The 21,732-nt window shown below is 40.0% G+C and overlaps 1 protein-coding gene and 1 long non-coding RNA gene across 2 annotated transcripts in view; one reads left to right on the top strand and one right to left on the bottom strand.

Moving 5' to 3' along the window:
* The window catches only part of LOC107838482 (uncharacterized), a 15,904-nt gene extending 7,895 nt beyond the window's left edge, over nucleotides 1-8,009 (top strand). Inside the window, exon 2 of the long non-coding RNA XR_001664557.1 lies at nucleotides 7,980-8,009. This is a non-coding gene — a long non-coding RNA (uncharacterized LOC107838482). The remainder of the gene's footprint in view (nucleotides 1-7,979) is intronic.
* The window catches only part of otud7b (OTU deubiquitinase 7B), a 36,029-nt gene that overhangs the window by 3,832 nt on the left and 10,465 nt on the right, over nucleotides 1-21,732 (bottom strand). The window contains exons 2-10 of the mRNA XM_007570538.2: nucleotides 8,530-8,768; nucleotides 7,330-7,500; nucleotides 5,200-5,430; nucleotides 5,018-5,119; nucleotides 4,571-4,698; nucleotides 3,189-3,295; nucleotides 2,841-2,968; nucleotides 2,259-2,408; nucleotides 1,029-1,143 (exon numbers count right to left, since the gene is read on the bottom strand). Of these exons, the coding sequence (XP_007570600.1) occupies nucleotides 1,029-1,143; nucleotides 2,259-2,408; nucleotides 2,841-2,968; nucleotides 3,189-3,295; nucleotides 4,571-4,698; nucleotides 5,018-5,119; nucleotides 5,200-5,430; nucleotides 7,330-7,500; nucleotides 8,530-8,614 (1,217 nt within the window). The 5' untranslated portion in view covers nucleotides 8,615-8,768. The remainder of the gene's footprint in view (nucleotides 1-1,028; nucleotides 1,144-2,258; nucleotides 2,409-2,840; nucleotides 2,969-3,188; nucleotides 3,296-4,570; nucleotides 4,699-5,017; nucleotides 5,120-5,199; nucleotides 5,431-7,329; nucleotides 7,501-8,529; nucleotides 8,769-21,732) is intronic.

The raw sequence follows: 21,732 nt of genomic DNA, 5'->3' as shown, positions 1-21,732 counted from the left end.
CAGCCAGGTAACCGTCAGGTAGGTGTGTAACATCTGCAGCTTGGCCTCCAACGAGAGCGCCACACTGGGAGGAAAAAATAGATAAACAAGTTCAGTTCTGAGGCGGATTCTGCTGCTACATGTCCACCGTCACCAGGAACGACTGCTGCAACAGGCTGGGATTCTGAGATTACAGAAAAAAACTTAATAATAATAAACTTTTGTAAATATGTTCTTCCCAGAAATCAAATGGTAGTTTTAGCTTACCCAGGGTCAAATTCTGTAAAAATAAGAAATAAAAGAAATCTGTCTTTAAGCACATTTGTTATCCAATTACAAACCAGTAAAACAAAAAAACAAGCAACAGATCAGCCCTGAACAGCCAATACACTGTATTGTTGTCAAGCAAAAGAGAAAAAAAATGCTGTCATGGCATTTTAGCCAAAAATAAAAAAATATTTTAAAAAATTTATCAAATCATTTGTTTATTTGCATCTTTTATGTATTTCTAAAAAATGAATGAAAAATCTGCATAATGTAGCAATTTTATTATTCGATTAATCATTAGTTGCATTAGTTTGTTCTGTAAAATGAGGTGACATGGTTTGTTTCTGAGCTGCCAATTCTAACATTTCAATACATTTAATAAAACACAGGTAGAGAAAATGGATCCTAATGTCTTGGATTCACATTCTGCGATAAGCCTTCATCTCCATGACCTTTAAACACACTCAGATGAGACAGTCACCACTAGCAGCTGAGTTAATAAAGTTCTTTTTCCACAGAGCTGCTATTTTTGGCGCTTGCACCTCTGGTTCATTCACTCAAAGTATTTACGGCTAATCTCATTGTCAACGTCAGTGGGTATCTGTAATCTGGCATCAGCGGCCAATCTCTGCACGCCTCCGCCTGCTGCAGAAAGCGCCGCTGCTGTTTACGGGCCTCGGCACGCTCACAGCGCTGGCATGTGACGCAGCGTTTTGTTGGCATTGTTTGTGACCTTTCTATAGAAGGACATGTGAGCGGACGGTTTCTTTCTGTGCGTTTACCTCGCCAGCATCACGTTGTCTGTGTCATCTTTTCCCCATTCCCAGTCCTTCCCAGGATCCACAGCAAAGTGCAGAGGCAGCATTTTGTGCTCCGAGTCGGTGAGTGGAATCACAACTGCTGGTAGAAAAAGACAAAAAAAAAGAATAAAACTGTGCTGCAGTTTTATTCCTCATGCCGAGTGTGACCATTACTAATCCAGGATATTTAAATTTGACCAGATTTTGAGCAGAAATATCCACACACCCCTCTAATTAAACATGAGCAGGTAGGGCTGTCACAATAATCAATTAATAACATGATAAACTGAAACAAACTCAATAACTTTCACTGACCTGATTTATCGTTTGGATGATAAAAGTCTTCAGTTTGGTCTCACCTAGCCCTTTTTTGAGGGGTGATTTTGTTTACAAAGACTTCATTTTATTTGTCATTTTATTTATTTTGGATATTTAAAATGTCTTCCAGTTCATTAGAATTTAAAGTTTACTGATCTTTGAGAATGTGTTCTTGCATTACACTACTTAAAAAATGGTCTCAGAACAATATTATAATTTATCACAATAACTTCTGGAATAATTTATCGTCCAGCAAAAATGTGTTATTGTGACTTGCCTATGTCTATCATCCATATCCCAACGTAATAAAGAAACCATGTCATTGATCACACATTCTGGACCGGTCTACATCGAAGCATAAGCATTTGCAAAATGCTATCAGGAAATTGCCGAGATTCTAATTTGTTTGGCACAATTACACATTTTATAGCATCTTTTTTAGGATCTTAAGTTATCTGTGGAGTTGTACTCAAATAAATGAAGACTTGCTTTCATCTTTCTGCTTTTAATTTTATAAAACTGTTTCCAGTATTTTTTCATCAGTTTTAGATATTTACAGTATACAGTGGTATAATAAATGATAAATACATTTGTTAGGCATCTTGGTGGGTTTCACTCAGAATTTTTTTTTTCTTTTTTCAACTCTGATTTTATGTCTTTATGTGATTGAAGAGCTAATATGCAATAACAGAATTTACAAATGAAAATAATACGTGTAAATTTGCAGAGTTCAGGTTGTATTGAACCTGAAAATGACATCACATAAGGCAATAATAATGGTTTTTATTGGGAAATGTATATATATTTTTTTCATTTATACTCTGGACCTTGAAACCTGGCATCTGAACAGGGCTGTGCCGGTTTTAGAGCTGCTGCAGACATCAGGGGCCTCACCTTGATCTTTGGAGCTGTCCTTCTGCTCCATGGAGACCAGGGCAGAGAAGTGTGCCTGATCGTACGCCAGGACCAGTGGAGAGCGATGGCACTTGGCAGCTGGCACCTCCAGCGGCAGGTAGATGCCTCCAAACGGGATGGGAGCAAAGGCTGCGGCAGAGAGAGGGGCACCAGGAACATTAGATGACAAGAGCTAAACTGTTTATCCACAAAACAAAAGGAATAATTAACAAATGAAAGCAGACAGATGTTCCTCCATTTTTTGTGGAAGCAATGTCAGTAGTGTGTTGAAAGGTTAGGAAATAATTATAATATTGGTAAATATCGGTTATTGATAGTGGAGTCCTGATTGTCATATAACCTCATTAAGCTACTGCAGCAGTGGAAACACAGTTATCCTATTAGCTGGAAACTGTATCAGTATCGCTTAATTGTTTTGTGCCAAAAATAGAAACCGACGAAACCGTGGCATACATGTGATAATTTCATACATGTCTAGAGTGGAAGTGAAGTGTGGCGGCCCTCTGCCTGATTCCCTCCAGGTGAAAAAGCATTAATAGGTGGAGGTTCTGCTGCACCAACCTTCTCCTCCAGAGTCCCTCAGCATGGTGTCGGCCACCACCACGATGGGCCTTCTGAGGACGTGAGCCAGGACGAAGACGTGAAACTCCTCTAAGCTCTCATAGACCGGCTCATCAGACGATTCCGCCCTGCAGAAAGCAACAACAAACACAAACAGTTGTTTACTCTGGAACTGACCCAGACCATGTAAAAAAACGTTTCATTAAAAAGCATGGCCGCTCGGCTGTTTATGCGTCTCAGAGGACATGTCACAGTGACGCGCCGCAGTTGTTTGTTCGTGGAAAACAAGCAGCGTGTGACTAAGTGGCGTGGGTTAACAGTCAGTGCATTGTCCGTGCCAGACCTTACCCGTTGGTGCCGTTGGTGCTGTAATGGATTCTTGGCTCGCTGGAGGCCAGCTTCAACAGCTCGTTCCACTCTTTCTGCCACTCCTCCTCCGTGTACACCAGCCCGGACTGAGATGGGGGGGAACGAAGGACACAGTTTTGTCATTTAGAGAGACGGTGTCGAATGTCACAGAAGCATGCGCCGACGTTCCTGCGTCTTACCACGAGGCTACAAACTGACAACTGAGCCCGGAGCGTCTGTGCTGCTCAGACAGCAGCGCCAGAGTTTCTCATGGAAAATAAACGCTGCAGGAGCCGCAGCGGCCGTTGAAGAACGACCAGATATTAAGCAGTTATTGGTATGGCCTGTGCTCTGTGGGCGTCTGGTCTGCACGCCGGCTGCTGCCATGTTAAATCACACACTTGTTGCACCACAAAGCTTGCTTTCATACCAAAAAACTACAGTCTGGAAAAAACTGAAAACAACCCCAAACAGCCTGGTTTTGTTTCGTAGTCACAGTACAGAACATTTACAGCCTTATGAGAGGATCAGGAGTCACAGTCGCCTGTCGAGGATACTGTTAAACAACCATCAGCATGTTAATAATGTGGGTCAAGTTAAAAAATAACTGCAGGCGTGTCTAAAAGTAGAAAAGATTTGATGTTCTTCATACAGTTTAACGGGGTTGGAACAATTCATCGTTGAAATAATCATAAGCTAGATTAGTAATAGATTACTCACTAATTGGAGCACACAGACTCAAAAAAGGCCATTTGCTGAAAGAACATTATCATAGCAGTAAACTGATCAAAAAATAAATACATATTGCATTTAAGTTAAAAAAAAAAAAAAACATTTTATTCTATTTTATGTCTATATGTAAGTTCTACCCGTTTTTCAGCTTTGGAAAGTGTTTCTACACTTTACCTTTAAATTCCTGCTCACATTTATAGCAACTATTGGGCTTTGGCCCAACTACTGAAATCCCTGATATGCAGCCAAGCCTTGTTAAATATGGATGCTGCATTGCTGAAGCAGCTGGTGATGAATAATGTACCTGAAAGTTTGGGTTTTAATTGCATAAAAACATAGTTTTAAGCTCCGGGAGCAGTTTCCTCTCGCAGGTTGAGGCAGATTCTTTTATCTGAGGCTCATTACTGACGCAGTTTGTAGTTTTGTATAAAGTGGGGGATTTCCAAACTTTTGGTCATGTGGACCAAAATTGTCGAGACAAAAGTGAACAACTAAAATGAAACAAAAAAAGTCAACCATTTTTTTTTTTTTTTTAACTAAATGGATGTTATTTATGGCAACTCAAAAACTGTGCTTTCTTTTTACTATGACTTTAGCGACACAATAGCTGAGTAAATGTCTCGGAGCGTCGGGCAGTCAGGGTATCGCACCTCTTTGTTCTGCTGGGTCTGCTGCCACCTCCACCTGCGTTTCAGAGCTTCTCTCTCCAGGCCGTGATCCATCAGCGCATACAGAGACTTCCGCAGCATCAGGTCACGATCATGGAAGCCCCACATTCCTGAAGCAGAAACGCACAACATTTTGTTTTTCTCTCCTACATAAAACGCAAGAGAATCAGAAATTCTACAAATGTCGGCCTGCATTTATGTTTTTCAGATAAGACGTTAAGCTGGTGAACAGAACAAGGTCTAGATTGATGTGTCCACATCAGCTGTGGCCTTATTAATTTCTCTGAACTGGCATTCCTAAGAGGGCCACAAAGGGGAGGTGGATGCGCTCAGCAACACTGCAATTAGTTCTTCAGTCAACAGCGAAGCTCTCCTGCTGAATGCTAATGGAGAGGGAACCTGAACGCTACTGGAAGGACTGAGACTCACCCAGCGAGGCGGCGTGCAACAGGCAGTTTCCGTCTCCGCTCGTCGCCAGCGGCAACAGATTCTGACAGTTTGGAACCACTTTCGTCCACCAGTTCAGTCGCCCTGCAGGCAGAAAATTCGACTTTAACCCCTGTGTTTAAGGAAGCGTGCACCTTTATGAGTCACATGAGTGAAAGTCTGACCGGCGTTCTCCAGGGCCACCATCATGGACTGCTCGATCAGGTCCCTCTCGATGAAGCTGCGGAAGTCGTCCCTGTACACAGTAAGGTCCGGTAGCTGGAAAGTGCAGAGCGGCGTGTCGAGGAGCGGCTCGCTGCTGCTGCCGCCGGTGCTGGAGACGTGAGAGCGGGCCAGCGAAACGATGGTGGAACTGGCGTGAGAAATGCCCCTCGACAGACGCTTCTCTGACACCGCTGAAACGCAACGGCAGAGAGGAAACAATGGGAAGTAAACCTAGAAACTGTTACTGTTTTACAATTAAGTATGCAGTTTACTGTATTATTTTTATTAATGCAGTTTATTAAAAGATGGAAAGGTTAAAAACTTTGTGGGGGTTATATTGTTCAGGTTTTCTAATAAAAATTGAAGGATGGAAAGTTTAGTGGAAGGAAAACGTTGGGTAGAAAAGGAACAGAAATAGTTCAGACTGGACTTTAATTGGAGACCAAACTTAACAGTCAGTGCTGCCATCTACCATCTGTCCAGACTGTGAAAACTAAAAACAGCTGCTTTAAAGAGTTTTTCTTTTTGACTTCTGTTATAAACTGTTAAACATAATTAACAAAATTACTAAAAATATGTTGGCTGAGGTGCATAAATCTGTATGTAATTTATGTATGCAACATAATTTTTGCTTTTTGAATTAATTACTAAAATAAATTAACTTTTTCATAATATTTTATTTTACTGAATCTGCAATACTTCCCTGTTTTTAACTTTGATTGTTTTACACTGTATTGTGGTTTAGATCGAGCCTAAAAACTTCAACCCAACCTGAGCCAGTCGACGTCGTGTCTGAGCTCGATGCAAACCAACTAATTAACCTCCATTACAGACCTGAGGCCAAAGTAAACCCAACATATTATTTTAATAATGCGTCATTTTTAGGCTACAATTTAAGTAGTGTAACTTCTTCCATTTCTAGCTTTTATTTAACTCCATTTTGTCACTTGTTGTCAGTCAAGTGTAGATCATCTGAGATGTGTGACTGATAGGAGCGGAGCAGGGCGAGGCGCTGGTTACAGTCTAATGAGCTTCTGCCTCTTTACATTCTTTCTTCAACAAGTCACGTTTATTTGTACAGCACATTTCAGAACAGAGCAGCTCAAAGTGCTTTACACTACACAAACAGTTATGAAATAAACATTACATTTTGTCAATCATCACAATTATCAAGCAAATACACATCAAATACATTGATCAATGTCCCAGTTACTAGGCAGCTTTGAACAGGTGGGTTTTTAGTCTTGATTTAAAGGAACTCAGTGTTTCAGCATCTGTGCTGTTTTCTGGAAGTGCTCCTCTATTTAGACTATAATGAGTAGATTAACCCGCCTGGTAAAACTTTATTTGACGGGGCGTGCATAAGAATGACATCACACTGTCAGAAACATGACATAACCCCTGTCATGAGCATAAAGAAGTCTTTATGAATGTTTATGACAGTTGTCATGAAGTATCATTCGGTAAATAATGACACTTTTAATGCAAAGTTGCTGTAAATGTTGTATTAAAAGTCTATTAGAAGTGCCAACTTTGTATTATTTTGTAAATGATGCAAATGCAAAATTCATAAAGACTCCTTCATGTTCATGACAGATGTTATGTCATGCTTATGACAGTGTGTGATGTCATTCCTATGCACACCCCGTCAAAGTTTTACCACACACCTTTATCTCAAGCATTCTCGTTCGGCTTTCTCTGCATGTTCATCGTTGGCTGATTAAATGTGCCAGAAACGAGAGAGCCAGAAAAACGAGTAGTTTTGGTCCGACCCGGCCTGGACATAAATCTAAACTCCACTGTACAGTGGTCTGTACAGTGGTCTGTACAAAGGAGTTGTGTTGTCACAACAACACAACTCCTTTGTGTTGTTGTGAGGGTGATGTGTAGCCAGGACAGTAAGGAAAGTCGTTGAACTTTAGATAAGTCAATAAACACACCTTACAACCACCTTACAACAAGCAGAACAAAAAAACTATTTAAAATTTTTCAAAATGGCTTCTAAATCTAATCACAATCAAGCAACCACATAAACAGACTTTGAACTCTAATGAAAAAAAAACAAATATTTGCAAATCGTTGTGCCTCACCTTGCACCACCTCGTCTTGCCGGTGGAGAACAGGACGCCCCACCCGGGCCATCTCCTTCTCGGATGGCTGATAGACCCGGTCTTCTGGGAACGAGTACGTCAGGCTGCCGGCGTGGACCTGCCGCAGCTGCTCGAAGTCACTGAGCGCCGCCGTGAAGTCCCAGTTCTTACCTACACAGACAGAGGCAGAGAGGAGAAAACATTCATGTGACTCAACTGGACGACGGGACTCAACAACCTGGATCCGCTTTACAAGGCGAACAAATGACGCGTCGTTAATGAGTTTAAATATTTACCACCTGTCATGGCAGCATGGGCCGTCTTATCTCATGCAAAGGCGCATTCCGTCACTCGGGTGAATACCAGCGTTCGCTGCTGCAGCTGCATTACATTTTCAGAGCATATATCTGCTGGCAGCTTGCACTGCTGCTAGGCAACAGAAATCCTCTTCACTTTAGCCATACCTTGCTTCTCTCAGTGTTTGGTAGCCAATAATAATAATAATGATAATAATAATAAGACACAAACAGCAACTGAAACTAGGTATCTCCAGTGATGAAGCTCTGTGTCTACTTGAACCCATGTGACCTTTGTTCAATTGCAGGTCACGTGGGTGCGAAAAAAATGACCTAAAAATTAAGACATTTTAGGTCTTAAATATGTAAAAATAAACAAAAATAAATAAATAAATAAATAAATATTTTTCACAATTATCATTATGTTGTGACGGTGCAAGAATGATAAGTCCAGTAATAACTGCAGAAATACACCACTAAGTCAGAAACAACCAATCAGAGTCAGGAGGAGGGTCTTAGTGTTGTCAATCAATCTCATGTTCATCCCCTCCTGGTTGCTCTTTGCTAAGCTACAGCTGGTTGACGTTAGTTAGCATAGCCACTATGTTGGCGGATAAATGGTTTTTCTGTAACAGTACATTGTTTTTCCACTATTAACACATTGAGTGACGTACAGGAGGATGATTGACAGCGCTAAGACACGCATCCTGGCTCTGATTGATTGTGACTGGGAGCGTTGCATTTTTAGTAATGGTAGCACTGGGAGGTGGTGGAGGAGTTGCATTTTTTTCGACAGAATATCCGTTTGACAGCATACTGTCATGACATGGTTAAAGTTTTAATAAATATGTAAAAAACAGATTTTTAAAATAAAATCCTGAGGCTTTTAAGGGATAGGTCTCACCTTCTAGAAGATCTCTGGCCAATCCCGGTTCAGCTCCAGTAGAACGGACAAAGTCGGACAGGACTGCGTCCATGTCCACGGTCATGTGATCATGAATTCACAAGTTGAGTGGTTGCTTCCAAACATTAAAAATACAAAAAAGAAAAAAACAAAAACCAAACACGAACTCTGCTCTCCGAGATGGGACAGCCAACGAGGAGGTGGAGCCGTCCTCTGGTGAGCTACTCTACCGGCCACCCCTGAGAAAAGAAATGGGAAAGGTTAAACAGAGATGTTATCAGATACTAAACAATTACACTACCGCTTTTTGTTAAGAGATCAGAGATGTCTTACAGTACATGCTTCGTCCAAGCTGCTTTTAAATGTCACGGCTTTAACGCCCTTTAGCCAAAACGTTATCCAGAGACAAGGCAATCATATAAATGCCTTCAGTCAGTCAACTCTCAATACTAAATCCAGAAAACCTTCAGAATTAACAGGGCCTGTTAATTCTGAACAAGCAGACTGCTTCGTCACACGGTCACACTGTCCTTTATGCATAACCTGATGTTCCTGATTCATATTGGCATTTCAAACAGTCAGACAGAACCAGACGGTATTATGCTCCTCTCTTCACATGCTGCAAGGAAAGCAAAACACCAAATTAAACAGAAATGTTTTCTCAAAATTATGTTTTGCTCCATGTCCTGCCTTATTTGTTACACAACTTGCTGACGTCGAGTTGAATGCAAAACGAACAAAAATCCGACATGAGATCGCCTGCACTAACCATGGGCCTGCTACAGTTGTGAAAGTTCAGAGCAGAGATTAAAACTCCACAAAAGCCTGAAATTCAATGTATTTTTTAAATAAAATATGATTGGAAGTATTGCGACCTTATAAAACCTGGCAGAGTCATATGTATATATAAACCTGTTCTGTACCAGAATTAGCAGGTAAAGCTTTTTAAACATTTTAGCAATTTGTGGGCAACTGTGGCCCTTGGCTCCTGTGAATACTGGGGGTCCACTATATTAGCAATAAACACATTTCAATATGAAAAAGAAAAGAGCAAAAACAATCTGGCAGTAAACACCTCTATTGTGGTATTTCTGTTTTGACATTTTTCTCCTTTGTACTTACATAAGCCATGCACCTGCTCTGTATGTCTTTAAAGCCCTCACCTGTTAATTGGCCCCACTGTGTTCTCAATGCCGGCCTACTTGAACAGTGTGTGTCAGTAGAAATCGTTTAGACCCACCAAACGGATCAGAATCAGGAGATTTCAGCTTGTTCTGCTCTGATGGGGAGAATCTTGTAATTCACTCATTTTCTGTTGGATTCAAAAACCAATACCTCTAACAAAGAGCCCACAGCACATTTTCCCCTCTCTTTTGTGATATTCCACTCAATAAAAAGTTGGAGACTGATCGGTTCACCTCTAAACATGACATTTTCCGAACAATAATAATGCATGTAAATTAAACACTTTAAAAGGCCTGTACAACCTCACCAATCAAATCTAAACTCATCACAAAGACACATTTTTATCTCAGCTAATATATGTTAATTTTTTGCTGGCGATATGAGATATTTTCATCTCACTACTATCAAATACATGAAGAGTAATTATGCCTGTCGATGCTCTGAAATCGATCACATAGCTCCACTCCTCGAATTTCATCGGAGGCTCAAAAGAAACTGGGGTTGCATCAGTCGGCCACTGAAATCAATGTAGAGACATTATCAAGACCGAAAGAATAAGAGAGTCAGCATCAATGGGCTGTTGACACGAGGGATGCAGAGGGCAACCGATGCAGCAGCCGGACAGAAGGGATGAGTCAGAAGGCAGCCCTGAATCAACGGATGTTCAGTCAGGGCTGAAATAATATTCTGCATGCAGATACAGGCCCAGCACACATCCCAGATGGTTCACACTTTATATCAAATACAAGCCTTAAATACATATAACAAATGGGTTTTACCTCCTGTTCTTTCCATGTTCAACCATTTTTAAGCAACAAGCGCATGACAAACCTTCCAGGATTCACAGTCTAAGGCATCATCATTCCTGGTGACCAGTTCAGAAGCTGCTGGATTCAATCCTGACCCCATCTAGTCATCTCTTCCCCTCTGTCCCACAGCTCATCCACCTCCCAGGGCTCCTGGCTCAGCCGTGACTCAGTGAACTCTTTTCCACTGTGTCTGATGACTCACCAGTTTACTCTTCACCACCATCCTTCTTGCCTCCCTCAGTTTCTTTATCTTTATCAAAAGCTACGCAGGCGGAGGCTTTCTGAGCCAGAACTGGATTTCTGCAGCCACTGTGCCCTGGCATTCCCACAGTCAGTGGAGCTCTTTGATGTTATCTGATTAAACTCACTTTGGTGTGAGGAAACAAACTTTGATCTTATTCAGACAAATAGAGATAACACTGTATAATTACCATCAAGGACACTGCTTTAAAAACCTGGGGTTGGGGGGCAGAGGAGGTGGCAGGGTGTTCCTGTACAGCAAACTGTGCCAAAGGTTAAACATGTTCCTCTTACGAAGTTGGAATTTAGCAAAAATATCTGAAGTGGGGCATCCCTGATATTATGCAACTATGTGTACCGTGGATTCATGTGCTTGGTGTTTATCTTTGGGACATAATGTGTTTTAGCTACAAATTACCTGGGAATGAAAAACATACATTTCATATTAAAGCAAACAGACGTCAATACTATACATATATGTATTTGTTTACTTTTCACAAGCTCTATTGTTTGAGGAAAGATGCTTTAAAATGAATATAGATAAAAAATCTGCACTGATATGAGAGCCAAGATATTAATCATTCCATTTGTATTTGAATTTCAACTTTAAATAATAATAAATACAGAGTAAAAGACAAAAAAATGAAATAAAATAAATAAAATGCCTATAGTCTGGATGTACTGAACTACAGTGTTGTTTTATACCTGAACACGCTGTCTGAAACAGACGGGACTCCCAGTTATTATTAAATCATTTGGAAACATTAAGGTTCATCATGCAGCTGCAGTGTAGAAAGGAGAGAGGACTGAAACAAAAATTTGTCAGGGTATGCATTTTTTAACAGCAGTAGGGCAGATGGCTCGCTCTGCTCTTTACTATGAGTTACCTGAAAAACCAAACTGAACATAAACATCTCTGGTTCTGGAAAATATTAACTAAAGTCCAAATCCAACTATCGACAGGATTTTACAAGTCCAAAATGATGCACAGCATATGATTTGTAAAAACACACAGGTACTGTCTGAGCAGAGAGGATTTCCAGAAGATGCACTTTTATGGTGCATTCAAGTACATCTGGTACACTCAGTGTCTAAATATCAGGCTATGCAAAAGTGATTTAAACTTTTTTTAATTCAGAAATGTCTGCACTGTCTTTTCTAAACAATAATTTTCAACAGGGACGCACAATATATCAGTATCATCAATAACATCAGAACATGTTTGTCCTTATTTAACATGGCAGCATTGGTTGGATAAGTAAAACTGGGCCAATATTAATAACCAATATTTTACATCAGTGTATCCCCAATTTGCAAGTGTGCTTTTAATTATTGTATTGTCAATCTATTCATCCATCTATGCTTATCCTGCAGTAATAATAAAACACTGAACCAAATCTCTAGTCAATTCTCCATTGACCACTTTTTGTTTCTCTTGATTGAAATAAAGTGAAGTTAGCCAAAGACTTTGCAAAAAAAGGCAGTCAACTAAACAAGACTACAGCTTCAAAACAAACCTTCAGCAACTCCATCACACTTTCGTCTTGTTTGGGTATCAGAATAAACTAATATAGATTAACAATAAAACCTCCAGTTTTTATTGTGTAGTGTAGGGCAGTGAGGGACAGCACTGAAACATGTTAGAGTGATGAAGGCAAAACTCTACGGACAGAACGTACTGAAGTTGGTCTGTAACTCTTGCTGTGAGCAGCTGATGTCATTTGGCCCAGATTCAGACACACTTAATAACTGCTTATCTTCAAATGAAAAGGCCAGTATAAATTGCACACTGTGTCCCAGGAGACTTGTGGGGTTACATTCTGTAAGCATAAGTCACTTGGTCTTTATTAGTCTGATAACATGTGAGTGAATTTTGAAGCTCAGACAAACTTTTAATAGGAAATCAAAATACCTGACACAGACCCACTCTTCTTCCGTTTTAGCGTCAGAAGAGCAAGACAGTAGGTGTCATGTGTGCCTCTAAGGTCTCAAAGGCCTGTTTGCCACAGTGCTTATTTTTTCTACAAGTGCTTTTCACACCAGTCCTGTTTAATTCCCTTTACACATATTGCCTAGAAAGTCCAGTTCATTTAGAGAGGTGTGAATGTGAAATCAAACTTTGGTGTGGACCAAAAAAAGCTAACTTTGGTCTGCCTACAAACAGTCTTGATTTGACTGAAGCAAACTCTGGTGAAGTTCAAATGTATGTGTGAACACCAACTGGACTCAAGACTGCTCCAAAAGCATGAAGGGGATTACAACGCAAGGCATTCTGGGTAAATACTACCAAAACAAAGACACATCTAGTGGGAGAACTGGATCAAGCTGTGCCCATTTTTGAACAGTAATTTTCCAAAGACAAAAGAGAAATCCTTCAACAGCTAAAATCTGACTCCACTCCATTTATGTTTACATTTCATGAAGAAGCAAATTGCGCTCAGAGCAGTGTGAAAGAGAGCTACACCAGCTGAAAATTTAACATGTTGCAATTTTGGTCCCTAATCAAACCTGGTCTACTCAGGTTTGAAGCTATGCTTTGTCTTCGACTTCATCAGCTTACAGAGTGACGGCATGGTTCATTTTCAAGAACTAGCCCCGGCTGGACCCGGCTGGAACACGTTTTGCATTGGGAACCTTGCTCTTGAGATTCCCAATACAGAAATGGACTCCAGACCATGTAGAAAGCCTCGTATTACCCCCTGAGAAGCAGAAGAGTGTTCCTGGATGGAGGGGTTTATGGTTTCCTGCCATACCTTTCCAGACTGATATGGAACTAAATCCTGGGTGGGGTGGGATGCAATAGGAATCATGGATGGATTTAGATTGAACATGATGGAATCATGGTTACAGACAGCATGTAATTATTGATGGATTTGGATATAAAGGAAAATGACAAGAATTATAGACTTTGATGAGAAGAAATGGGAAACATGAATGAATCCGTGTGGGTCGGAAACCATGGAGGGATTTCAGATGGGAATTGGGAATAGATTTGGACAAGATGGGGAGATTTAAATGGGAACCATTGATGAATCAAAAAAGACAAAAGGCAAAGACTGTACAATTAAAATCTAAGTGCAAAAATCAGGAGCAAGTTGCACATTTGTGGTTGTGGGTTTTTGTCTTTAAAAACAAAAGGCAGCTTTGGTCAAACAATCTGCTTTTATATCTCAGTGGACGTCTCGCGAGCTAAAACTGAAGCCAACAACAACGGTATGGTCAAGACCATTTAAAGGCAATGGCGTGAGAACACATAAACGTGTATAATTCAAAATTACAGCCAGCAAAAACACATTCTAAGCAGAAACATCAGTAAGTGGGATTACTGGCTAACATTAAGAGCTCTGCTGCCAGCAAGGGCCAGTCAGTGATTTGTATCTGCGATGGCTGAGCTTTTGTCTGGCAGGAGAGCTTACATAAGAGGAGCTGCTGAAAACACGTGGGTGCTGAGCTGAGGGCTCGGGAGAACCAGCTGGATCTCAGAGGGAGACGGGGAGGTCACCGTTCCACCGCTTCAGCCGTTGGTGAGATGGGAGGGTCAATTCACTGGTGAGCATGCAAGATTGTGTTGCCATACTTCAGATGAAAAATATGGTTTCGATTGCGCCAACATTCAACAGAAAGAGAGAAGAAAGATGAAGAAATGGAAGTACAAAAGTTCTGGCATTCAGAGATTATTTTTAAACAAGCTGTGTTTTGATTTTAAGAAACCAACATGTAGCTTCTGGGTTGTCTTGGTTTTAGAATTTGAGTTCGATTTGCTTTATGTTTATTGAAGTCATTGCACCAGACCTCCCTCTGCTTCCAACTGTCACTGCAACACTAAAACTTTTAGATGCAATGCAGACATAATTATAAATGTTTGGATCAGTTTTGTTAGTTTGTGTCATTTAATAAGTTTTCTCAGAAGACTAAGTTCTTGTCTGATATGATTTCCAGAAAAAAATAATACATGAAGAAAAAAAAAACTAAGATTTTAGTTATTGTAAGTAGTATTAGCTCTTACTTTCATCTACATTAGATCTCTTATAGTAATGGCTTGGAGTTAGAGATCAATATTCTCCATTATTCTAGACCTCCTCCAATTCACATTGGCAGACTTTTGTGTGAAAAATAACTGATTTATTTGCAGAAAGTTTATATATTTGCTATATTTTTATATTTTTTTTAACAAAGCATATCTTAAATATAATGGAAAAACAGCATACTTACTTTTTAAATACTTTTTAGCATATTGGTATTGGTCCAATAAGTAACTTGAACAAAGTTCTCAAAGGGGTGGGGGAATTTATATATTAGCTTCTGCAGTAGTGCTAACTGTTTCAACTGTGTATAAATGCATATTAAGGTATATTTGGTTTATAAACAATTAAAATGGGCAGCTATAAGAATTTGAGGGGACCTAAAATATTTGGTCCCTTATCCCCGTGAATACTGGGTATCCACTGTACATGAAAACCTAAAGTTTGTTATGAGTGATCCCATCTATTGACCAGTTGGAATTATACCTAAAACCAAATTTACCCAAATAATCAACATCCAACCTTTGAATGGAAGGTTTACACCTGGATTAAGTCTAATTTGTGACAAATCCTGAAGAAATGATGACTTGCAAAACAATAAGCTCCAAGATGTTGCAGCGCCTTCATATGACCAATAAAGCATCTAAACATTTAAAGTTTCCACACCATTTGTCTTGAAGCTTGTCAAGCTGCCTTACAAAAACATGTGTGTACCTTAGAATCGCGTGAGGCTAACAGATGACTGCCTTTCACTTTTTTTCCACACTTAAACACAAACAACATAACTTGTAGTCACCCGACCATAAACTGAGCCGTGCCTTTCTCCTGTCTGTTGGAAACAGGCCAATGTTTGACAGACGACTGCTTGTTTTTCTGCAGTGACTGAAGAAATGGTTTCATCACATACTGAAGATGGAGAAAACAAAATAACCCTAAAATTTCATGTAAATAATAAATAGGCAACCCGTAAAAGAAAACAAAAACAAGCAACAATACCGCTGTAAAACTGGGCCTCAAGTCAGCCGTATCCAAAAGGTTGTTTTCCACCAACTCTTCTATTATCATTCATTAAGTGGGTCACTTACAAACACAACTTCTATAAATCAATATTTCTCTTAAAATATGGTGGTTCTATCAACAAACTGGATCTAACTGATTTATGGGACCAAAGTAAAGATTGTCTAGCTGCACAGCACCACCATAAAACAAAACTATACAGCATATAAGCAACTCAAATATACAATATCCATTTTCTTTGACGAAAAAAGTAAGATTATGCCTCTGGATTAAACTCCTGTGCAATAATTAAGGGATGGAGCAACATGCTCCACCTTGTGTGTCACATGTCACATTTTATAACCACTGAGGTCATATGTTCATAGAACCTGCTCTTCCACATAGCTTTAAAGCACAGCTACATGTCAATGCTGTACATTTCTGTCACACAAAAACAGTCACGTACTGGGACAAGTTTCTCCCCCTTATCGTTTGGTCCAACTGGGTTTCATTCATCTGAAACATGAGCTTTCTTTTATAATGAGAAGTAAAAGGAGCTGCGATTAAGGAATGAGAAGTATTCACACACCACAATGACCCAACCTATTTTTCCTTCCACATATTTTGTGGTCAGACCAAATGAAGCAGAAGTATCCATCCACTACCTACATATCTAACTGAGAAGCAACATTCGCCTTTAATGGCTGGGCCTTGTTAAATGACCATATAAATGTGTCAGTTCTATTTTAGTTCAATCACATAAACCCGTCCTGTGATCTCAGCTAATGCTACACGCCCTCTCTGAATTGCAAAACCATATGAGTAATGAGATTAAGGACAGAAGAAAACATGGAGAGGCAATGTGACTGGTGGGAGTTGTAACAGGAGTGCTAAGGGTGACCCAACTGCTCCGCTTCCAGTGCAGAGACTGGAAATAGAAATCAAAACTGCCAGTCTGTGAATGAAGCAGTGAGCACCACAGCAAGACCAACAAACCATCTGGCTTAATGTATCATCATCATCTGCATTCCTTTAGTAGAAATTCAAGTAAGATTGCTTCAGTTTCTCTGTTTGTTGGGCAAAATATTGTGGAGTGCAACAATGTTTGGAAAAAGAGACAGCAGGCATAGACAGGTGAACTATGCACCAATATTAAAGTTTGAGCCAATATTGGTTTTGCATGCAAGACACATCAACTGTTGACTGTTTTACTAAAGAAAACGTGTTTAAGAAAATTTAATGAACTACAAAATTTTTCCATCAATTTTGGGTTAAACGACATTTGAACCTTTATTGGCTTTATGCCACCATTATGAATAAACATGTGGTGGCATCACTAGTTCACAATCAATGGAAATACATCCATGAGGAGAATTTAGACCATTACCACCAAATATTAAAAGCTAAACAGCTCTAAGTTCATTTATTGGGAACTAAAGAACTTGACAAAACAAAATAGCATTCTGGATATTACCAACAAATGAAACCTGGGAAGTTATGCACCAGAGTCAGAGAGAGGAGCCTAAAGGCTGAAATATCTCCAATAACAAGCAAGTCATTATTTCTATGAAAACTACAAATAGAAGTGTGTTTTTAAAAAGTTCAAAAAGACGAGTGAACTAAGGAAGAATGAGAAGACAAATAAATAAAGGTGTGGTGCGATGTTTGACCGTCAGCAGTCACTTTGTCTACTGTGTTGAAACCTGGGTAAGTGACCAAGCCCAGTCGGCCTACACTGACTCATTACGTAAGAGCTGGGAAGGAGAGGGATCAATGCTGGCTGACTAAGGAGAGAAACCAAAAAAATCCTTCATAACAGAGATGAAAGCAAGAAGCAAGAACAAACCCAGTCAGTAAACTAAAAGACTTTTTCACACAGAACTGAGTAGGGTTTCTTTTACAAGTTATATAGTTTTGTTCAATCCAAATAGGAAAAAAAAAGGCAAAGTCTGGAAAAAAAAAGCAGGAAAAATCTGTAATCCCATCGTCTTGTGTGTGATGATTCATCTCGAAGGGTGTATAAGTGTTTCACTGGAATAATGTAGGCACATCACCTTCTAAGGCATTGCATGAAGCAGAACCAGCCGCTCCTCCGCCTATTTGAGGGACAGCATTTGCAGATTTCTCTTCCAAGTTATTTGCGGAAAACTTGCCTATTTTCACATTCTTTTCATAGAGCATTTCTAAAATAATGTGAGAATGTGAGGAATCTTTAATTTTAACGTTGTTGTCTTTTGAAAAAAAGGTCCAACCAAGGACTGGGTTTGTAAATTAGCCTGTAGCTAGAAAACCTTCATACAAAACGATTGCTTTGTTTTTAACATGCATCATTGTTCACTGTGGCGTCCTTGACAAAATAAACTTGATTTGAAAGAAAATATTCAAAAGAAAATGCAATTTGGGAAGATTAAAATACCTGGGAGCAACACTACTTGACACGTTATTGGCTGGTGTTTTATAAGCAGTCAGTCCAGGAGTGGTATTAATTTTTCTTGGTAATGATTGGCCCCAAAGGAAGACTGTAGATGTCAGGTACTGCATTAGTGCTAAGGTGGTTTCCACTGTTCACATTAGTGCATATTAGTGTGTATTTGGGGTTTGAAAAATTAAAAACAGATTTGCTGCAATACTGTGCTGTTACCAAAGATATTTCAGTTATAACATTTAATTTGTTTTTGTTTTCCGATCGCTGAAAGAGATTTCCAGTTATCTGTGGAAATACTTCCCATCTTACACAGTGTGACTAAGCTTTCTTATTTCTTAGTGAAAAGTTTTCAAACGATTCATCTACTTGGAAACACAATCAGAAGGCTAACTGGAATGTATCCTATTCATACTTTCAAGAATGTTGATAACTTATGAACTTTAAAACACACAAACCTCCCTGAATTGTTGCAGCTCGTTTTTAAAAACAAAAATGTACAATTAAAAATAATACAAACCCCAAGGTTCCAAACGTGGTACCTTAGCAATTCCCCAAAGCACTAGGTAAAAAAAAAGGGGAAGGAACCAATCTTTCCTGTTGTAATTGCTTACATAGAAGAAATCAATACAGTAAATTGGACTGTGACCATTTCTCTGGACAAAAGAAAATACACTAGCAGGCTGGTCACTGAAGTGAAATCAATAAGAACCCAGTGAAACGCAGTTAAACAGAACATCCAGAGAGCTATTAGTGAGCGTCGATTTAGAATGGCAAATGGACTGTTTTAATAGCATTAGTTTAAAAAAAGCTTCTTCGTGTCTTGAGTCTGGATGTAGATGCTGTCACAACTGCCCATCTTCTTTCCAAATAAGGACTTGAACCGTTTTCTCACTGCTTCGCTGAGCCTGCACTCCAAGAAGTGTCAAACGTCCCATGTAGGAAGGAGACGACAACTTAAACAAGGTGGATCAGATCAGCAGAAATGCCACTTCTCTGCCCTGATGGGGGCCCAAACCACCAGCTGGGGTAGCGACGGTACATAATGTGAAAGACAACATCGCTGTACACACACGGCTGATGTCAGATTCCACATTCATGCCTCCCAACTCTGAGGCTATGCCAGTGGAGCTGGTGGAGTCCAAAAGCTGCTCAGTCATCAAAGAAATGTCTGCACGGCCTAATTTCCCTCCTGCGGCCTCGCTAACCTGCTTGACGGCTCAGAAACAATCGAAGCTGATCTGTGTGAATTCACTTTCTCCTCTACATGACAGGACAAGACAGAGTAAGATGAATAACTCAAAAAGATCATTTTACCTTGGCAGCATGCGTCATGTTGTTGTTTAAAGAGGTGCAAGTTTTTATATCTGCTTGTTATCCTGTTTCAAAATAATCTACCAATCCATGAGACACAAAGGATGGGGTGTGTGAAGGAAGTGCAGCTCATTTGTGGCTTTGGTTTAGGATTTTGTGATTGTTTTTATGATTTTATGGTGCTACTTTAGAAATATTTGTAATATTTTTCCTTATTAAACACCCCCCAAAATAGAAAAAAGAGGAGGAAAAAAAAACAACAAGACAAATTAGGCATTTAAGGACATTCTTATTCTTTGAAGAGCTTAAAAAGCTAAATTTTTGTTACTCGCCACTTGGTCACTGACTGTAGTGAACGTCAAGTAAAGGGCTCAAGACATGGGAGGCGACGTCGCTCCCTTTCCATTCATTTCCTATGGAACTTGCATGATAAGGAGGCATTTGTTTACCCCTCCTCCAGCCAAGAGGCCGGTGAAATTCATGCATGTGAAATTTTGAGCATGTAGGCGTGCACGCACGTTGTTTTTCCAAGAAACCCTTCACATAGCTGGGTAGAGTTCATTCTAACAAAACAACCTGAAGCGGTGACCTGTAGATTCTGCAGCGCCTCTGTAGCTTGAAGAATGCATTCCTATCTTAGATTAGTGTTCTGTTCTGTGAGGTAGTTTTGGTAAACATCAGAATTAAATGAAGGATTCAAAACACCCTAAATTATACCCTTAAGTATACAACAGAAGTCTGTCTAACGAGGTGGTAGCAATAGGTATTTTTAGGAAGCATTTATTGTGTAAAAAATGGATTCAGTCCAGCTGTAAGATGGGTCACCATGCATGCAGTCCCTCCATGCAGGGTGTGTTCTGGACAATCATTAAAAGTATTTTTATTTAATCCCTTTTTTATTTAATCAGATAGAAAAATTATAGAGGTCTTGAAACCATAAATGTGTAAAACTGTGGTTTATTTTAATACTGGTAACCAACTCATGCCCAGTTCTCTCTGTTTGCATGTCCAAACATCAATATTCATGCCCAGAGTGAATAGGGCCAGTTTATTTCATGGAACATGAATCATATCCACTGGCCAGTTAAATCACATTTTGTTCATAAACATAACCACAGCTACATTAACAGGTTATTAGATAAACATCTTCCCTGCATGTTGTTTAGCTTCTGGTTCCTTATGGTGAACCTGACCTCTCATCATCTGAAAAAAAATCTGCGTTTTCCCACAAACCGTGCCTAAAGTTATGCAAGTACTTTGTCCTGGTTTCCTTAAGCTTAATGTGTGCTTTTGTTGATATTCACTGGAGCAAAGTAATAAGTGCTAAATCCAGCCCGGTGGACCGGCCAGTAGCTGCGGAGCACGAGTGTTTATCGGTGCCTGAGAGCTGATGTCATGGTGTAGCAGAGCATGCAGCAGAGACGTCCTACTCCTCTGTTCCCTGAAGCGCTGCACAGCATGCCACAGCAGGAAACAACAAACTCCCTTTTAAAGGGAAGAAAGAGCTTGTTCTGAATGAGGCTAACGGACAAAGCTCTTCATCCTGTGACCAGGGGTGAAAGTAAGGGGGTACGGCAGGGTACTGTGTACCCCTAAAAGATTTAGCGGGGGTACGCAGTACCTGCAAGAGAGAGGAGCGGCTGTCAGCTGTAAAGAATCAAAGGGTTCACTGTGCAGCCGTGAGTGATTAGTTTTTCAAGAACAATCTAAAACACGACTTAATCAGTTAATAAATAACTTTTTTCCCCCATTTCATATTGTTTCTGAGCCATTCGTGCTTTGCTAGAGCAGGGGCGCAATAACACGTTGGTCGTGGAAGGTTTTGAGTCGATCTCGGCATTAGGTGACAAACTGAACGCCGCCAGGAGGCTGAGACCAGCACGTCCTCCTCTGACTCCTTATCAAAACGTTCAGAACTTTATTAAAGAACAACAACACAAAAATCAACAAAACGTGTTCAAATTAATGACCCAACAACAATAATAATCTCAGTGATTATTGTTTCTACAAGGTGTTGCGCAATTCTGTGCGCTTCGGTTCGGTTACCAAAATAACGAGCAGAGCAGGAGCTTAAAATTAACTCATCAACCACCGCTGTGTTCAGGGATCGCAAAATAAATATCAAGCCTGCAAACCTAATATCATAACGGAGTGAATGTTACGTTTTTTATGTAATCTGTGCTCGGCTCGAGGAGCGAGCGGTTGCCATGGCAAC

The sequence above is a fragment of the Poecilia formosa genome, unplaced genomic scaffold, assembly GCF_000485575.1.
Source record: "Poecilia formosa unplaced genomic scaffold, Poecilia_formosa-5.1.2 Scaffold263, whole genome shotgun sequence".
Lineage (NCBI taxonomy): Eukaryota > Metazoa > Chordata > Actinopteri > Cyprinodontiformes > Poeciliidae > Poecilia > Poecilia formosa.
This window is presented reverse-complemented; position numbering and strand designations above follow the sequence as displayed.